This window comes from Littorina saxatilis, linkage group LG1 (assembly GCF_037325665.1).
Source record: "Littorina saxatilis isolate snail1 linkage group LG1, US_GU_Lsax_2.0, whole genome shotgun sequence".
Lineage (NCBI taxonomy): Eukaryota > Metazoa > Mollusca > Gastropoda > Littorinimorpha > Littorinidae > Littorina > Littorina saxatilis.
In genome coordinates, this window is record NC_090245.1 from 86,708,112 (window position 1) to 86,725,108 (window position 16,997).

The 16,997-nt window shown below is 39.5% G+C and overlaps 1 protein-coding gene across 1 annotated transcript; it reads left to right on the forward strand.

Moving 5' to 3' along the window:
* The first annotated feature begins 46 nt into the window (after positions 1-46).
* Positions 47-15,685, forward strand: LOC138982679 (N6-Methyl-AMP deaminase-like). The gene is made up of 8 exons (XM_070356008.1): positions 47-192; positions 10,288-10,421; positions 10,951-11,011; positions 11,951-12,247; positions 12,622-12,702; positions 13,126-13,270; positions 13,789-13,889; positions 14,208-15,685. The coding sequence occupies exons 1-8, from the start codon at positions 145-147 to the stop codon at positions 14,394-14,396; spliced, it is 1,056 nt and encodes a 351-aa protein (XP_070212109.1). The 5' UTR covers positions 47-144; the 3' UTR covers positions 14,397-15,685.
* The last annotated feature ends 1,312 nt before the right edge of the window (positions 15,686-16,997 follow it).

The following is a 16,997-nucleotide window of genomic DNA, read 5'->3' on the forward strand; positions in this document are numbered from 1 at the left end:
GGGGAATAACTCTGGACTCGCCGTAAGGGTATGTCAGAGTTGTTTCCCAGTCTTTGGACGTGATCAAAAAGAAAAGCCTGTGGACTTTTCACTTCCTTTTATTTGTTGCCATTGCAAACCCTTTCGACATATCACAGGAGCAAAATGGGCGACGGTTCTGTTGATCAGTTCTGCCATGCAATGCCCAAAATAGTGAGTAAATGTCTGGATGCTCTATCTCTCTCTCCCCCCCCCCTTCCTCTCTCTCTCTCTCTAATATAGAAAGGCCCTGTGAAATAGCAGGGCAGAACATTTTGTCCGTGAAATTGATGTCACATTGTGTTAAAAGAGCCAAAGCGCGGAGCTGTTACCGTTTTACGGTTACTTATCAGCAGTGCAAAAATGTAGTGACAAGTGGTCCTTATCTTGACTATCTTGAATGAGTCGGACTCAGTTGCTCATTGTCTTTCTGTCTCTACTTCTGTGTGTGTGTCTCTCTCTGTCTTTGTTTTTCTCTGTCTGTGTATCTGTCTCATTTACTTGACACCCTCAGTATATATATGTCAAGCGCCATTTGCCGATCAGCGCAATCTTAAGATGGCGCAGAACCATATGACGATCCGCAGAAAGCGAGATGGGCGCGCCATCTATGGATTATTTCCGAAAATGAATAGAGCTGCGCGATCTTAAGATTGTGCAAACCAAGCAAGAATTGCGCCATCTGCCGATCACTTGGAAACACACATACTTATTACTTAACTAGCAGTCAGGCCCGGCTTCGCCCGGGTGTTTCTGCTCTCCCCTAGCTCTCTCAGAAACCTCTCGAATCTTATTCCAATGTGGATAAGAAAAATGACAGTGTGAGCTCATACATTTGGATGTATAGGCAAGGCAAGTTTCTATTTGGTTCAACGTGTTCTTGTTGGGCGCATAGTAAGAATCCGGGGCAGAGTTGGAATCTCGCGGGACTTCGTCACGCCTCAGTAGATTTCCAACAAAGCGCGTCATTTCCGGAAACGCACCGACTCATTCTAGAAATGGCCCTCCTTTTGACTGGCGATGCTAGTCTGCCTCTCGCCCTTAACCATGACGGGTGACCACAGGGAAGAGGTGGACAGTTTTGTCGTGCAACTTACGCAGAAAAATACAACCGTGCTCACGCAGAAGTAATATGACAACATTGTGCTGTTTCTAAAAACAAAACGTAGGGACCACATTGAAGATGGGAAGTCTTCGAAGTTCAACTTCAAGTGCCAGTGGTGCCATGGGTGCGTGAAAAGAAGTTTCAGCTCGTGAACTTTCCAGGATTGGACTTAAACGACGTTCTCTGCATACCCAGCAAAAAAAGAGGTAAGTTCGTAGTTATGAACGTGACTGAAAGTATTTCGCTATGTTGTTTTATTTATTTTTTCGCATGTTTATTTTTGTTAATGAGTTATGGTTAAATCCCAACTGTTCTTGATTCCATGGCTGTCAGTGTCACTGTCAGCCAAATTTCTGTTGACATTGAGACTGAAAGTATCAGATGACATGTTCTATGGTCCATCCAGTGAATGAAACTCAGTTTCAAAGTTCTATGCAACCATGTGAGATCAATGATAATTCAATGTGTAACACTAACAGGTTTCCTAAACAATCGTCCATGTAATACGAGCTGTGTGCCTGCCATTAGTGTCATGCATTTTCAGTCCTTTAAAGTTTAAATGATTCGTATCATTCTCTGTACTTTTTTCTGTAATACTCTAGTTATAATAACACAGACATGCAACAAAAACATATCCATGTCAAACATTTTGGTTTCCATGTCAACAACTAGTCAGAAATCAAGTTAAATATAAATAAGTTATTACCTTTTGTTGTTCATAACTTTACAGTTACACCGTGACATAGTTACAATTTAATTGAATATTTTTTAACTTTAAGTGCTCAGCTATCATTGTAATAACAGATGAAGGTGTTCATAACTTTACACTAATCTTGCTTAAAAATCTGAACAATGACAACTCATGGCTTAAAATTCATTCGTTGTTGTTGTTGTTGTTGTTGTTGTTGTTGTTGTTGTTGTTGTTGTTGTTGTTGTCGTTGTTGTTTTAATATATCCAGACCTCAATGAGTTGTTTTGCTATGATTGTTGCTTACTTGTGTGCAGAATGCTGAGTCGCTGCTGGCAAACATTCCAGTGGCTGTGATGCGACAATGTCACTGCCAGATGTTCAGAAAATACAGTCATCAGAGGCTTCTGCAACATGGACGTCCTCGAGAAAAAAACATGTGTGACATGCCATTTTGCTCAAAACCGGATTTGGCAGACTGGGTGCAGTCTGTGAGAAATGTCACTCCTGGTGCCACTTTGACTGTGCTGGGGTGGAGATGACGAGAGCTGAGGTCTCGGCAGAAGATGTCCATTTTGTGTGTGTTGTGTGCAAGGACTGATGAGGAAGTGTTGATTTATGTCTTCTACCTTCCACCTGCATGGGTTTTTTTCCTTCTCAATTTGTTCATTAGTGCTGTATGATGTTCACTCACAGACTTTTCTCTGCACATAAAAGCATAATCTTTCCAAATCGTCTTTTATTGACTCACCTGAGTAATTGGCGAGTCTAAGAATAATATGTGTCAATCCATATATCCGGCCAAAAAAACTTAACATTTGAGGTTAGCTTGGTTGTTTTTCAAGCTAGACCTCTGAAACATTTAGGGTTCGATGATCTTACAAAGTCCTTTGTACTGGAAACTTGCATTCTCCCAGTAAGGTAATATATATTGTACTACGTTGCAAGCCCCTGGAGCAAATTTTTGATTAGTGCTTTTGTGAACAAGAAACAATTGACAAGTGGCTCTATCCAATCTCCCCCCTTCCCCCGTCGCGATATAACCTTCGTGGTTGAAAATGACATAAAACACCAAATAAAGTAAGATCTTACAAAATGATCTCAGTTTGGTTGACCCTCTTCAAATTTTGGGGTCACAGCGGGGTCATGTTCGTTTCATTTGATTAAAACTTTTGCGTTGAACTTGAAGCTATATCAGATGTTTTTGAAGCTACAGGTTTGAAACCTTGTATACTTCTAGTGTTTGATAATCTCCAGACTTGACCTAAGTTTGATTGACCCTTGTCAAGTTTTGGGGTCACAGGGGGCCAGTCATGTTTGTTTCATAAAACTTAAAGGCATATGTACGCGCTCCCGTGTTTACAAAGTGTAGTTTGCCCATAATCGATGTCAAACGCACCATAAGACCATGTAATGACGATATGTCGCCATGCGCGAACCATATACATGCATTACAGCTTGTTTTAGAGTCTCAAAAACTTTGGATGTAAACAAAGACGCGGAGTTATTTCCCTTGCGTCAACGCTACCTCTGTTGGCAAATCTATAAATAGGACGATCCAGATCAAAATGAAAATTAACATATCTCAACATTGAAGGGGTCCTAGACCACAATATTTTGCAGGGAACTTAATTTAGCATGTCTCCAGCTGTTGGTAAAGCAATTAGCGTGTATAGTCATCGAGTACATATGGCTTTAACGTTGAAGTTATCTCAGATGTTATTGAATCAAGCTTTGTAACTATGAAAACGTCAAGGGTAGTTGTAGTTGATAGTCTGCCAACATGAATCTAGTTTGAGATACCCCTGTCACATTTTGGGGTCACTGCGTTGTGTCATTATTGCATTGCACAACTTTGTTACATTTTCCATATGTTTAAATCAACATATTCAGGGGGTGTCCAGAACGTATACATGTGTATGTGTTTTCAAAAATCATGTTGTTGTTGTTTCATAGTGGCACTGGGTTTCTTGTGCAAAGTTTAAACGGATGTGTTTTGTAATTTTTTGAGTCGTGCTGTACAGTTTGACCCCAGTTTACAAGTACTCTGCTGAGCATCAAGAAGTGATTAATGTATTTTTGCTGTCCGTCTTATGGATTCTTGTGCAAGGCATTTTATGATTTTTAAGTTGTGCTGTACAGTTTGATGCCAGTTTACAAGTGGTGCTTCTGCTGAGCATCAAGATGTGATTAATGTATTTTTGCTGTCTGTCATGGATTCATGTGCAAAGTTTAAACAGAGGCATTTTATGATTTTTAAATTGTGCTGTACAGTTTGACGCCAGTTTTCAAGTAGTGCTTTTGCTGTGTGATTATTTTGATGTGATTAATTTATTTGTGCCGTCTGTTTATTTTTGTGTGTGGGTGTGCCAAGTTTTTACAGAGGTGTTCTCCTGTGAATGTGAGTTTTAAGTAGTGCTGTACAGTTAGACCCCAGTTCACAAGTAGTGCTTAAACTGCTGAGCATCAAGATGTGATTCATTTATTTTTGCTGTCTGTTTTATGGTTTCTTGTGCAAAGTTTAAACGGATGTGTTTTGTAATTTTTAAGGTTTTTTTGTGCCATCTGTTTATTTTTGTGTGTGGGTGTGCCAAGTTTTTACAGAGGTGTTCTCCTGTGAATGTGAGTTTTAAGTAGTGCTGAACAGTTAGACCCCAGTTCACAAGTAGTGCTTCTGCTGATCATTAAGATGTGATTCATTTGTTATGTGCTATCTCTTAATTGTGTGTGTGTTAAACAGACATGTTCTACTGTGGCATTTAGATGTGCTGGCTCCCATGGGGTCGCCTTCACGCGGCGGGAGCGTTTAAACAGAGCTACCCCACCCCTTTACTTCTCTTCTTTTGTCTTATTTCTGCCTTACCAGTCCTTTCACCTATATTTCCTTCCAAGAAAACTCTCCCTACTATTCCCTGCAGTTTTCCAATTCTTTTCTTGTTGTCTTATTTCTACCTGACTGGATCCATCACCTTTATTTCACTTACCAAAAGTCTTCTTTTCCACATCCTTATTTCTCTGCACCCCGCATGTCGTAAGAGGCGACTAACGGATTCTGTTTCTCCTTTTACCCTTGTTAAGTGGTTCTTGTATAGAATATAGTCAATGTTTGTAAAGATTTTAGTCAAGCAGTATGTAAGAAATGTTTAGTCCTTTGTGCTGGAAACTTGGATTCTCCCAGTAAGGTCATATATTGTACTACGTTGCAAGCCCCTGGAGCAATGTTTTGATTGGTGCTTTTGTGAACAAGAAACACTTAACAAGTGGCTCTATCCCATCTCCCCCCTTTCCCCTATCCCATCTCCCCCCTTTCCCTCGTCGCGATATAACCTTCGTGGTTGAAAACGACGTTAAACACCAAATAAAGTAAAAAGTTAGATGTGCTGTACAGTTTCATTGCAGTTTACAAGTAGTGCTTCTGCTGTGAGATCATTGTGATGTGATTAATTTATTAGTGCTGTCTATTTGTTGGGTCAGTGTGCCAATTTCAAAGTGTGTCTTCTGTGACATTATAGTGCTGAACAGTTTGACCCCAATTTTCTAGTTGCTTCTGCTTTGTGATCATAATGATGTCACTAATTTTTTTTCTTGTTATTTTCTTGATGTATAGTTTTTTGTGTTTGACTGTCAAGTTCAAACAAGTATCTTCTGTAACTTTTGAGATTTGCGTTACCGTTTGACCCCAGTTACCAAGGTTTGCCTCTGCTGTGTGATAATTGTGGTGTTATAAGTTACGTTTTGCAGTCTGTTGTGATTTCTTTGCCATCGATCCATTTTCATGCAAACAGCACAAACTAAGCAGTAACGTACTTTGTTTTAATCAATAAGGCAACTGAGGCTGTATCCTGAATAATGTCATTATTGTGGGTATGAAAGCTTTGTGCACTTATAAAATATTTTTTTACCCTTGAACATTTCTTCTGAATTCCATCTTCTAATTTTTGTATCTCTGTATTTGTGAACAACAAACTTGCCTAATGATGTTTGCCTTTCCATTTTATGTGTATAAAACTAAATGAAATGGTGTGTGTGTGTGTGTTCATTGGTGCTCATACAGTTTATGTGTTTTTTTTGTGGGAGAATTAAAGTTTTGATTTGCATCACTGATTTCTTTGTGTTGGTGTTCCTGTGAGACTGGGGTCAAAGACAAGCATTTGACCTGGGGTGTGAGTGTGTGTGTGCATAATTGCTCCTCAAGCATCATGATGTATGAATTGTCTTTTCTTTTCTCAATAATGATATATATAATTTCATGCGGCTTTCCTACTAAGACAGAGAAGTGATTCAGAGTGAATCAAATGAAATATAATGCATGTGGGACGTACAAAAAAAATCTATAATTGTAATCATGTGAGGTGTTAAAAACGTGCATAAATCGCTTCAATTAACAAGATGTTATGGTTTGAGTACCTAAACCAACCTTGTTATTTTTTCAGTTTTAAAGCCAGGCTTAAAATAATTCTTAATCCTCTGCTTAAATGCTAAAATTTGTTTTTGGCTGCATGCTGCCCCTGCAATCCACCAAGGCCTAGGCGGCCCTTGGACCCCGGCAGTAAAAAAAAAGTTCAGTCGCAGGCAAAATTCAGACTCCCACCCATGTAGTGTAAATCACAGTCATAAGTTTGTTTTCATATTCTGTTTGTTTATAAATTCAGTTCATTAATCTCTGTTTTGGTCTTCGCTTTGTTGCTTTGGTTGAAAAAAGTGACCTTCTCTCCTTCTGAGAAAGCTACCTCTCTTGTGTGGTGTGTGAATTTAATTAAACAAATCATGAAATGTATGCATTGGCAGTGCTTCCTTCCCTTTGTTTATCAAAGACCAAAAGGCATTATTCAAAGAAAAGTCCTACTCAACTTATATACATTAAGTTAGTGATGCAATCAAGCACACAAAATGTAGCACTTATATATAACATAGCGTGTCAGTTGTTCCAAAGAAATATAAGAGCATCCCTTGTACCCCCCAAAAAACAAACACACACACACCTTGCTTTGCATCATAATGATTGGGTTAGGCAGACACTGTGTACATTGAAACTGGAGATGTATTCAAATATACCATATTACCAGGTTTTTCACATATGCACACAAGCACACATTTAGTGCTAATTTTTGCATTAACTGACTTTAATCCTTTCAAATTCTTACACCCTCTGTATGAAAATTATGGTACCTCCTGTTGATCTTGTGTCACCAGGAGAAGTTGTTCACAACCGTTATAAACTGTTTCTAATGATGAAAAAAGTGTTGAACACAAAAATATGTCATTTTGTTCTCAGTATTTACACATTCTCAAGCAAGTAATAAAAAATTGTTCTGCCCTTCTGCCCATATAGCTGTTGAATATAATCTTTCTCTCATAGAACACACTTGGGACATGCATCTTCAATTTCTGTGACACTGGGTGTTTCCAATGACACAAGAATGGCCGGTCACACTGAGTTAACAGTCAATAATGTTAACAATAAACCTGTTTAGATGCAGGTGGCATATCATAATGAATTTAATACTGAATGCTGTTGGTGGCTTTTGTATTGACAATAAAATATAAAGAACGCAAAAGTTAACGGAATACACAGAAATTATCAAGCGAGTTTGTTAATGGATTTTACTTTACAATAATATAACATACTTACTTTTAGATAAAACAAAAGCAATTTCCACTCAGTAAGTTACATTTTTGTGCAAACTAGTAAAATAATGTTGGTCCCTTGACTGCTACTTACAGAACTTACCAAATACCTACCCTGAACCCAACTATACACGCATAGATGTTTGGCATGATGATGATGGTGTGCTTGGGGTGTGTGTGTGCGGGTGTGTGTGTGGAGGGGGGGATGCATAAATATACCCTCACACATACCCAAACCAACTACTGTTTCAACTTTACACAGTAGGCCTACATCAAGAAGAAGACAATCAAGCAACAATTAAGTTACGCATGAGTGTTGTCAACGTTACTTAAATTGTAAGGGTAAACTTCACTAGCACCAGTTAAAATGGCAAACTGAAGCGCTCGTTTGTTCAGAACGACGTCAAAAAGATCTCAGCCGGCCAGGTCAGTGCAGTTTATTTTTCCAAGGTTCGTAAGTAACAAAAATAGCAGTTGGTATGATTTTGTCTAATGCATCTGTTTTATTACAACCAACTATTGATATTTTAAACATACGCTGATGATTGTAGTCCATCAATTATCATTTAATCATCGCATTCTAAGAAAGAGCAAAATTCTCACTCTGCGCGCGGTTCATTTCCAGAATCGCGTAGCGCGAAGTTGGAATTCCAACAATGGCGGCCATAGTTGGAATTCCAACAAAGCGCAGGTCATTTCCGGAAAAGCGCCGCTGACTAGATGGGACGCAACATTCTTCGTGATTTGTTTACCCCTTCTCACACCCACTGTAGTTACCGTCTGATCAAAGCACGCATACCTCATGAGTGAGCGCGTCATACCTTTTTGAACAGGGGAGAGAAATCTGTAAATTCTCGTGATCTTTCACTGAGGCGATCGTTTCGTAAACATTATTCGCGATGATCTGGAAGGCAGGGAGGGGGAGCAGGGGGCAGGGTTAGTGTGTGTGTGTTTTTGGGGCGGGGATATAGCTCAGTCGGTAGCGCGCTGGATTTGTATTCAGTTGGCCGCTGTCAGCGTGAGTTCGATCCCAGGTTCGGCGGAAATTTATTTCACAGAGTCAACTTTGTGTGCAGACTCTCTTCGGTGTCCGAACTTCCCCCCGTGTACACTGCATTGGGTGTGCACGTTAAAGATCCCACGATTGACAAAAGGGTCTTTCCTGGCAAAATTGCTTAGGCACAGTTAATAATTGTCTACCTATACCCGTGTGACTTGGAATAATAGGCCGTGAAAGGTAAATATGCGCCGAAATGGCTGCAATCTACTGGCCGTATAAAATTTCATCTCACACGGCATCACTGCAGAGCGCCTAGAACTGTACCCACGGAATATGCGCGATATAAGACTCATTGATTGATTGATTGATTGATTGATTGTGTGTGTGTGTGTGGGAGGGGGGGGGACGGCGGGATGATAGCGGGCGGGGGGTAACCCTTGAGAATGACACGGTATACTGGTTTGATGAGAGTTACCTCCCTTCCGTGGGTGACAAACCATGACTTACCTCCCTTGCACTATATAGACTGTATTGATAGATGGCGAGGGTAATTATCCGAGGAAGGAAACAATTGTCTGGAGAAACTAAAACCCAGATGCACATTTGTGGGTCCAGGGCAGTGTGCATGCAAAATATCTTGTGCTTATCTTTTGCCATCTCTGAGGTATGGCGACCACAGACAGACACACACACACACACACAGACAGACAGACACTCTCTTTTATTTATATGTATAGAAGGGTCCAGACAAAGACGAAAGCTCAACTGCAGGTGACTTATTTTGCATGAACAGAATAGCGATATAGTGATATTTTAGAGTTCACATTGGGTTATTTTTTCATTTCTTCATTGAGACAAACTTAATAATAACAATCAATGCATTTAATGTAACACATGAAAAAAAAATACAATAACGTCATGAAAGGGTTTGGTTCAGTGCCTTTCAGGACATACGGGGCAGACCTTATTATTTGCAACCGAGTCATGTATGACGAAGTGAAGAATTGACGTCATTTCCAAGATGGTGGTCACTGAACAAACCGACGAAATTTTGTCTGTGACGACAATTTTCAAAATATGTTGTTTCTATTTAAACCCGACGAGTCATTGTTTTGCTTATCTTAAGATTGCGCAGAACCATGTGACGATCGTGGCCCATCTCGAGATGGGTGCGCTTTCTGCGGATCGTCATATGGTTCTGCGCCATCTTAAGATCGCGCTGATCGGCAAATGGCGCTTGACATATACATACTATACATATATATATATCCATACTTGTGTACATTTAATAGTAATATATATTATTTATACACCATAGTACATGTAATGTAGCTCTATGTTGGGTGATCTGTTTCCTGTGCAGCAAAACAAAAGAAAATTAAAGTAAGGGGAAAATGCATGCAACCTTCCAATGCAGATGAATACACTGCATGTGAAAATGAAATATCTTCTTCTTCTTCAGCATTCCAAAATTGTCTGGTAATTACGTGTGAGCTCGTTTGCTCATTTAGGTTCCCCAAACTATAATCTGAGAGTCAGCTTCACTCCGCTTTCATTGAGTAGGCATGTTGGGTATTTTCGTGTTTCCATAACCCACCGTACTCTGACATGGATTACCGGATCTTTTCCGTGCGCACTTGGTCAAGATTGTGCTTGCGTGTACACACGAAGGGGGTTAAGTCACTAGCAGGTCTGCACATAAGTTGACCTGGGAGATCGGAAAAATCTCCACTCTTAACCCACCAGGCGGCAGTGACCGGGATTCGAACTCACGACCTCCCGACTAGGAGGCCGACGTCTTACCACCACGCCACTGCTGCATGTACATGTACTGAAATATTTGTGCAGGAACTGCACGCTCACCTGAACACATGTTTTGACAGTCACACCCTGAAGGAGCTGGTGGAGAGAAAATCACAAACCAACAAAGATGTGAGCATTAACTGGTCCATGAGCATATCAGACTGCAAGGAAATGGATGAGTAAGTCTCTCCTGTCATATCAAGACAGTTTAAATGAACCTGATTTCATGACACAGACTGGCCACACCCATTGCAAGCGGGATAGATATAATATATGTAAATTCAATCGTTGAGCCCTCACATCTCCTGCTGACTGAACTGAAACAGTATTATGTGTAGGCATACATATTTCAATCGTTGAATGATTACATAGACTTGCATGTTTCAGTCACAGAATGCTCATTATATTTTCTGCTAACTGCATAGTACGTATGTACAGCTTCTGTAACAGATTTAAGCCCTCAAATGTTATTGTATGCTTTGCATAGTCAAAAAAAAAAAAAAAAAAAAAAAAAAAAATTGAAATCATTTTTGTTATGCTCATGTATGTTGCTCAGTGCAGCTAGTTGTTAGTTTAATATATATTGTAAAGTAAAAAAATAAATCTTGATAGGGGTTTTCAGTGTTTTGAAACAGTTTTCAAAACTGAATTATGTGTATTTAATTCTTGGCTGTGCTGAAGGAGATGTTTGTATGTTTTGTTTTACAGCTCCTTTAATGTCTTCAAACTAATTCATCAAGTGGTAGATGATGAGGAAGCCGTTTACAAGGTATTTATATTGTTTGCCTTTGGATGTCTGACCTTTGTTTTATCTCAAGTTTTCTTCAATGTTGTGAATTTGAACGATTTGAAAACAACAGCATTGTTAAGACCTTTGACGGGCGCTGTGGCGTGGTGGTAAGACGTCGGCCTCTTAATCGGAAGGTCGAGGGTTCGAATCCCGGTCGCGGCCGCCTGGTGGGTTAAGTGTGGAGATTTTTCCGATCTCCCAGGTCAACTTATGTGCAGACCTGCCAGTGGCTTATCCCCCTTCGTGTGTACACGCAAGCACAAGACCAAGTGCGCACGGAAAAGATCCTGTAATCCATGTCAGAGTTCGGTGGGTTATGGAAACACGAAAATATCCAGCATGCTTCCTCCGAAAGCGGCGTATGGCTGCCTTAATGGCGGGGTAAAAACGGTCATACACGTAAAATTCCACTCGTGCAAAAAACACGAGTGTACGTGGGAGTTTCAGCCCACGAACGCAGAAGAAGAAGAAGAAGAAGAAGTTAAGACCTTTATTTATTCAGAAGGGATATTCTTATTGGTATGTGTACAACATTAAGGGACAGGAAGTGAGGAAGTAAGAAGGAAAAGAGACAGACAGAGGGGCAGAAAGACATTTTGAAAACATACTTTTTGTTTCAGAGATAATATAGCTTAAATGGTCATAATAGGCTTTAAGCAACAGTTGAAGAGAGAGAGATGGTGATTTGTAGGCTACTACAATACAATACAATACAATACAATAACTTTATTAAATTGTATTGTATTGTATTGTAGTCTGTTCCTTTCTTGGATCATTCTCATGTACAGCATAGTTTCCTTTGTTCTGATGTTCTTTTAGTCAAATATTGAGTAGAAGAGTATTTTAACTTGGTTGTAGTTTATTTTGATCTATATAGATTAGACTTACTTTTTATGTCATATTGTGTTTATTTTCCAGTTAACAGTCGGAGTCATTCGCAGCTTTGCAGCGGATAATGTCAAGTACCTGGAACTTCGTTCGACACCGAAAGAAATCCCCCGCACAGGAATGACAAGAGAGCTGTACGTTCGCACGATGCTGAGAGGTGTCCGTGACTGCCAGGCGGAAAACCTTGACATTGAAGTCTACTTGCTGCTGTCCATAGATCGTCGTAACAGCGTGGAGGTCGCACAACTGACAGTTGACCTGGCAGAAAAATTCAAGGAGGAAACGGACGGCCTTGTTGTGGGAATTGACTTTAGCGGGGATCCTGCTGTGAGTATACATAGATAATGGTAGTGATGCGTGGAGACGATGATGATGATGATGATAGTAGTGTTAGTGATGGAGAAGATGACGACGATGACGACAGTAATGATGACAATGACAGTGATGAGACCTGCTTTACAAGTTGTTGTTTTTTATAGGAATTTTGCGTGGGAAATGTGAGTTTATTGCTTTATGTTGAAGTTGAGTACTAACTTCTGAGGCGGAAATTCCCAGGTCTGAACACTGTTAATGTTTAAGTTACAGGGGTTACAGAAAGTAATGGGCATACTCTATGGATATTTTTGTTGAACTCTGCACTACATTTACATCAGAATGGTACCTTTTTTTTTTATTAATTATCGCACAATTTTGTATTTCAGGTAGGAAATGCAGCAGACTTCATACCTGTGTTTTTATCAGCAAAACAAAAGGGTCTCAAAGTGGCGAGCCATCTAGCTGAGGTAAGATAGCTTCTAAAATTCCGCTGTACTGTTTATTTTCAAACAATTTTTGGGACAATTACCAGTCTAATACTCACAAGTATAGTTCATGTGTTTTGTGTAGACACGCCAAGCTTCACCTTACAATGATTGCTATTTTTTATGGACAATTGCATGTGCGTCTTATCAGCGAAAGAATGCGTCCTGTTCAAGTTTTGAAAATTAGACAGTTTAAACAACTTTTGTTTGTTGTTTGTGTATCATTATTTATTATCTGCATATTCTAATGCCTCCAGGAAATAATGTTCAAGCAGGCATTGGACCAAACTTTACCAAGAGGAGATAATTGCAGCAAACTCTGAAACTTGGCTAGGCTGGTGATAAAGAAAGTTGCCTCCCTTGTGATATCATTTTGAATATTTTCTCTTGTGTTTTGTATTCTAGTTACCCAAATTTGAAGAGACGTTGGCAGTGCTGAGGCAAGCTCCCCCTGATCGCATTGGACACGGCACATTTCTGCACCGCTATGAACCAGGCCAAGGGCATGAAGAAATAGAGGACATTGTGCTTACCAAGAAAATTCCCATAGGTTGGTATTGAGCTGTATGTGTGTTTACAAAGGAGTGTGTGTGTGTGTGTGTGTGTGTGTGTGTGTGTGTGTGTGTGTGTGTGCATGCATGTGTGCATTTGTGCATACATGTGTGCATGTGTGAGTTCTAAATATTACAATTTTCATATTACACTTTTGAAGCTTATTAAGTTTATAGAAAATGTACCCAAAGCACCCCAAAGAAGGGAAACAACACTGCAGACTGATGCATGCTTTTGTACCTTGTGGTGCATGTATATAATAATATTCCCTTCTGTACTCACTTACACTTTATATTCCCTGCTTCAGCAGTTCCATCATGCATGTACATTTAAAACTCTGCAGTTGCTGTTTTTTCATGCCTTACACCCTATAACTCTCCTAAACCTCTGCCCCCCCTCATCTCCCCTTCCCCCAGCCTTTTTCCTGTTTCCAGGTCTTTCACTACCTTCAGCATCTTTGTATCCTCATTTGCCTTCTTTGATGATTCCATTAAAACTGTGCATTCTTTGTTCCAGAGGCCTGCATGACATCCAACCTGAAGACCAAGACAGTCACAGTGTACATGGAACATCACTTCAACTTCTGGTTCCAGAAAAAGCATCCTGTTGTCATCTGTGTAAGCTGCTATTTGAAAGAATCTGGAAGATAAAGTTCAGTTTATGCAAAAGAAGTTTTAGACATATTCATTACAAAACCGTAGACAAATTGTTCTCCTGTTGTTGTCTTCCGTTTATACAATTCAAAGATATAATCATCAGATTAAAGCCAGCTTTTTCTATTCTGGTGCAAAAGTGAGATGGTACCAAATAGCATGGGTTACGTTGTTCACGTCTAACTGTGTGGTTCCAGTATTGTAGATGTGAACATCTGAAATCTTGCTTTGTTACAGACAATTCTTGTGATCTAACAACGATTTTCTGTCTTTTTCCCTCAGACGGACGGAACAGGAGTGTACCAGACAACAGTCTCAGAGGAGTATGCTCATGCGGCAAGGACATTTAATTTTTCCAGAAAAGACCTCTGGCATCTCTCACTTGCCTCCATAGACTGTATATTTGCTCCGGAGAGTGTGAAGAACAAACTCAGAGAAAAATGGCAGGCAGCTTTTCCTCATGATCCATGAACGACATTTCTGGGCATAACGGAATAGGATGATTTCTTGATTGCTTGCTTGATTTCTTGATTAATTGATGGATGGAAGTTTTAGGTACAAGCATAGCTGCCAACCCTCCCGGATTTTTCGGGAATCTCCCAAATTTTACAACTTCTCCCTGCTCATATTCAAGACTAAATGGTCCCCCTGGATTTTGACTTCAGAAGGTTGGCAGCTATGTATAAGCCTAGTCATACAACCAGTTGTTAGACATGCTAGAGAGAGAGTTAGGTACATATTTCTAACCGCTCTGCTTAACAAAAGGCATGGCAGGAGCTGATCTGTCTGGTACTCAGGGGAAGGCACTTGCATCAGACTAAATTTTCTCTTTTGATACTGTCTTGAAATCATGGTGGGATTACCTCCCTTCACTCCAAGGCTGCGCTCGTGTAAGCCTCAACTGGATTCTCCATGTTGTCCCTCCTTAAGTTTTACAGTACGCTCAGGGACCAATGTTTTACTATAGGCTATACTGCTCCATTCTGGCCATCTTATTATCAAGGAGTCAGCGCTATATTTAAACAGGTTATTCTCCAGAGCTGTGTTCATTTTGTGACATGCATTTTCAGTCCTTTAAATGATTATAACGTATATTAAATGGCAGCTAGAATGTATTCTCTTTACTTTTTAAAGCAATACCCCAGTTAGATAATGATACAGACATGCAACAGAAAACATAGTACAGGTATATATTTTTGTCTTTTTAAAATTTATTATAATTGTTTTAAGTGTTCAAATCCATACCACAACCTTTGGTTTCCCTGTCACAAAGTTGTCATAATGTAGACAAACAAAAGCTGCAAGTATTTTTAATTCGTTTATCTGCAGGCCAAGGATATATATGGAACCAGTACTTATATTTATGAAATCAATTTGTATGGTTTAAATATCTCAGTTAAGTAAAGAAATGTCAACTTCGTAGCATGGTTTCCACTGGTACCCAGCTCTGGAGAATAATGACCCCATACACATTATGTTTGGGGGAGAATAATGACCCCATACACATTATGTTTGGGGGAGAATAATGACCCCCCATACATGTTATGTTTGGGGGAGAATAATGACCCCATACACATTATGTTTGGGGGTGCATGATTTGAGGGGGCACCTTTTTGTCCGCAACATATGGAGGAATTCTCAACCTTGGATAATAAGATGTGTTGCATTATATGCTTTACTGAGCTTAGTTATTTTTTTGATTGTCTCATTTTGATTTGTATGTCCGTCCACTACAATTAAAGGCCAGTAGGTCGACAGACTAGTGAATGTTTTGTTTTGTCTACAATCAAATGTTCCAATTAGTAACCTTGCTTGTGTTTTTTAGATTTTTAATAGACTATTATGTAGTGCGATATGACTGGGAAATTAGTGCTAGGTATTGATTTTCTTCCTTTCTTTCTTTTGACATCAACCTTCACTGGATCACGCTTTGGACCACACAGTCCGGATGATGTGGGTCATGTACGACCCATACTTTTTAAATATGGATTCAACGTAGAAGGTATGGGTCGTACACGACCTACGCCATCTGAATAGGGATAAACTCTTTACCGCCTCTTTGCAGAGTATGGGTCGTACACGACCCACGCCATCCGAATAGGGATAAACACAGTAAAATACCATCTTTAATTCCATATGGGTCGTTGAATATGGGTCGTCAACGACCCACAACATCCGGACTGAGTAGTTCAAATGACGTAATTGTTTATTTGTTTGTTTACAAAGATTGGGATCCTTTAAAAATTGGTCGATAGGAAGGTGATATGGTGTTTGAGGATTACATGAAGTCTCAATCAAAAACTCCCAATAGTTTTAGAGATACAGACACTTTAGTTGGGCTCTGGGTTGTCCCAATCCAGGAAGCACGGTGAAATTTAAAAACAGGTTTGAATGTTGATCATAATGATTGCTTTTGCTTTTTACATTTAGTCAAGTTTTGACTAAATGTTTTAACGTAGAGGGGGGAATCGAGACGAGGGTCGTGGTGTATGTGCGTGCGTGTGTGTGTGTGTCTGTCTGTCTGTCTGTGTGTGTGTGTGTGTGTAGAGCGATTCAGACTAAACTACTGGACCGATCTTTATGAAATTTGACATGAGAGTTCCTGGGTATGATATCCCCATACGTTTTTTTCATTTTTTTGATAAATGTCTTTGATGACGTCATATCCGGCTTTTCGTGAAAGTTGAGGCGGCACTGTCACGCCCTCATTTTTCAACCAAATTGGTTGAAATTTTGGTCAAGTAATCTTCGACGAAGCCCGGACTTCGGTATTGCATTTCAGCGTGGTGGCTTAAAAATTAATTAATGACTTTGGTCATTAAAAATCTGAAAATTGTAAAAAAAAATTGTTTTTTATAAAACGATCCAAATTTACGTTTATCTTATTCTCCATCATTTTCTGATTCCAAAAACATATAAATATGTCATATTTGGATTAAAAACAAGCTCTGAAAATTAAATATATAAAAATTATTATCAAAATTAAGTTTTCCAAATCAAATTAAAAACACTTTCATCTTATTCCTTGTCGGTTCCTGATTCCAAAAATATATAGATATGATATGTTTGGAT